The sequence below is a fragment of the Buceros rhinoceros genome, unplaced genomic scaffold (genome assembly GCF_000710305.1).
Source record: "Buceros rhinoceros silvestris isolate BGI_N320 unplaced genomic scaffold, ASM71030v1 scaffold16943, whole genome shotgun sequence".
NCBI classification, from domain to species: Eukaryota; Metazoa; Chordata; class Aves; order Bucerotiformes; family Bucerotidae; genus Buceros; species Buceros rhinoceros.
Window position 1 is genome coordinate 13,407 of NW_010402047.1, and position 3,213 is coordinate 16,619.

General features: G+C 40.1%; 1 protein-coding gene across 1 annotated transcript in view; it reads right to left on the bottom strand.

Annotated features, from left to right (window-relative positions):
• Positions 1-1,452: 1,452 nt before the first annotated feature.
• The window catches only part of SLC46A3 (solute carrier family 46, member 3), a gene marked incomplete at its 5' end in the record, with an annotated part of 4,937 nt that continues 3,176 nt past the window's right edge, over positions 1,453-3,213 (bottom strand). Inside the window, one exon of the mRNA XM_010132526.1 lies at positions 1,453-1,707. Coding sequence (XP_010130828.1) covers positions 1,620-1,707 — 88 coding nt within the window. The remainder of the gene's footprint in view (positions 1,708-3,213) is intronic.

Consider the following 3,213-nt stretch of genomic DNA (forward strand, 5'->3'; position numbering starts at 1 on the left):
CTCTTCCAAATCACGATACGTAGCTTGGAAATGATGCTGTCATTCAAACAAAAAGGATCTACAGTACTAGTATTTTTGGTGGAGTACCACTTCTGTAGAAGTACTCTCTCTGTGCGATGGATATTAATGGCTGTAAGCAGATCACTGATTATACAGCATACGCTATGTCCATTTTCATGTTTATCCTATGCTGTGCGCTTGCGGAATCAGTTCCCATATCACAGTTGCTTTCCTAGAGTTTTCCTTTTGTAAATGTCAACCACTTTACATTACTTTGATTTCACTACCTCAGCTGTTTTGGGGGAAGAGAGTCACATACAAACTACGCGTACTTTCAGGGATCAGAACAATATGGGCTGCCAAACTCTGAAAAAAACACATGGGAGTGGGCCCTAATATGGTATTATAGTCACAGTTCTGCTGTGCTGTGCACTCCAGAAGCTAATACTCTGGATAATTACTACTTTACTTTAAAATCTTAAGCAAAAAGGTGAAGGGTCAATGCAGAAACTGATTCCTGGGTGTGGCAGTCTCACCAGTTTGCACTGTGGCCCTGGGCAAGTCACTTGTCCTCTCTGTTAATTTCTCTCTGCAACAGGGAAGATAATATCTACGATGGAATAGTGTTTGTAAAGTGCTTTGAAGATGAGAAATGCTGTTCAAGTGCTCATAAATTACAATGCATTCATTGCAAGATGATTAGATTAATGATTCAGATTTGGTCATCTCATTTCAGGACTGTTAAAAAAATAAAGATCCACTGAAAAGAAGTGGTATTAGAGCCTTTCACTGGAATAAACAGCCAACTTAACTAGGAAACAAGAAACATCTATGGGACAAAAAATAGAGGTGTCTGTATGCAGTCCCTAATATATAGGAAAAGATAAAAATAAATGTGCAATACGGCCTCTGCAAAATGTAGGCATAGGCCTAACTTCACACTCTGCAAGCTGAAACTTTCTAAGTATGACAGTTCTGTGTGAAAAACCATTTTAAGAACTAAGTCACAGGCAAGGTCCACACATAATACATTAAAATTGCACAAAGATTCCTTGTTAACTGCAGAGCAGTAAGTCTACTTAGAGCAGGTGCAAGTACTGCCTCCAGCTTGGTTGCTTTCTGAAAATCTACCCTTTAGTAATTTTAGGTTTGGGGGCTTCACCATTAAGATAGGCCTTCTAAGATGTACACCGTGGACCGCAGCCTCAGCTGGCATGAGCTCCACCAGCTTCAGCAGAATTGCCAGCACCCTCCGAGTTGATAAGCTTATCTCTGTCACCCCACTTAGAATGATACAAGATGTATCACAATCCACAGCTGACATTCTCAAACTTGAGAAAGGGTAAGTGGAAAGAGAGAATCATCCTACCTTACGTTTTTCTTCATGCTGAAAGCAGCGTTAAAATCTCCACTGCCAGCCCATCTGCATAGTTAAGTAGAAGAGCTAGCTTTATCCAAGTGCTGGGAAGAGACTGGATATAGAGTGCTACCAATTTAGTGCTTACTGCTGCAGGGCTACTTTGAGATTGCATCTGCAACTGTTGTGTTATCTCTGTATGACATAATGGTCTCTGCCACTGCATGTCAGAGTAGAAAACCCCGGTAGATGAATCCTTTGTTCAACTATCAACACTCTCTATGCTGGATACTTCTTCAGGTACAAGCAGAGCCAACTCCTCTCCGTTCCAGCTTGTGCACAGAAGCCAGCTGTAAGACACAGATAAGACAGAAATCTTTAGCTGAGATAGCACGCTGATGCAGCACCAACAAAACACATTCAATAGCTCTGTTACAGCCATCTTCTGTGGCACAGAGCTTGCCTTCATTAGTTAGACTACGTCATTACTGCTGTCTTTCAGAAGTGCTAAACTACTATGCCTGATTTATTACAGACTGGAACAGCTACCCTTTCTGCTCCCAAACACTAACATTGCATGATGCTCTCAAAAGAAAGATTTCAGAGAAAAGTTACTCAAAATGTGGGATATGTGAGACAGAAGGAAATGACAGAATAACAGAAGGAAAAGAAAAATAACTTCCAAAAATTTACAGTGATAATGGACTACAGTCCTGATTGCAGGATGGACAAATTGATGGTAAGTATCTGTTGCCTTTTGCACAGAAGAGAATGCTTTTGTACAAGAAACTTTATCACTCAGCAGTGAAATAAACTAAAACTAATATTTAGTAAACCAGAAGTACTTACTGGACCTTTGTTAATGTAACTGAATTCCTCACTTTTTTATTACTTTACTGAAAAGTATTCTCCAACTCAGCAAAGACCCCTTGGCTTCAATTCCCTCAGGCCTGAGACCCGTCACTACCTTGGTCTTAAGTCACCTTTATGTAGCTTCTCTGGATAGACTATGTAGAACACCGTAATGAGGCAGGCACAGACTTGAAATTATGTTAAATATTCTAACTCTACAGCATTATCACTGCCTATTTAGAACTTAAAATGCAGCTGATGCAGAGATAAAAGGCAACTGAGGTAAAGTCTAAGCATTAGATAAAAAGATGGAAGTCTCCAGCAAGAGTACCAACCTCTTAAGAAAAACAGCTTTCCTCCCAAATATACATCTATCATATGAAAAGTGATCATTCTGTCATTTAGTTTTACGTTCCAGCATGATAAAAAGACATCATTTATACCGGAACTAATGTAAAGTGAACTTCACTTTTGTGAATACTCATGAATAATGACCTTTCACTGTCAGTATCACTAGATGGTCACTAGATATAATTCAATGCAAATGCTATAGAGGAATTTTTTTAAAAACATATCTGGAGGTTTACTCATATGGAGCCTGAAGTTAGTGCAGATCTTCTACAGGTTTTGATGGCACTGGGTCACAAGCTACCCATGAACAAGGTCTGGGACAGGTAACTTTCCACTAAATTTACTAGTTGGTCATGTTTATAGCTCTCATTAACGTCTAGAAGAGCTCAGACTGCAAAACTAAGCTCACACCTTGCAAGTGATGTTACTTTTGTTTGTCAAAGGCTCTCCTCAGGGACATACGTAAAGGTATCAAACTAAGGGAAAGGACGCACATGCAGTCAAGGCTACGGCGTATCTCAGTAACAGTACATTCAGGGTAGATATCAGTTTGGTGGAATTATGTGACAAGTTCACAACATGGCGTTGATGGGAGGTAGCTGTATCAGGGCCAGACTGGGCTGAGGATGGGAAAAACTCCAGCAAGGTGTAGG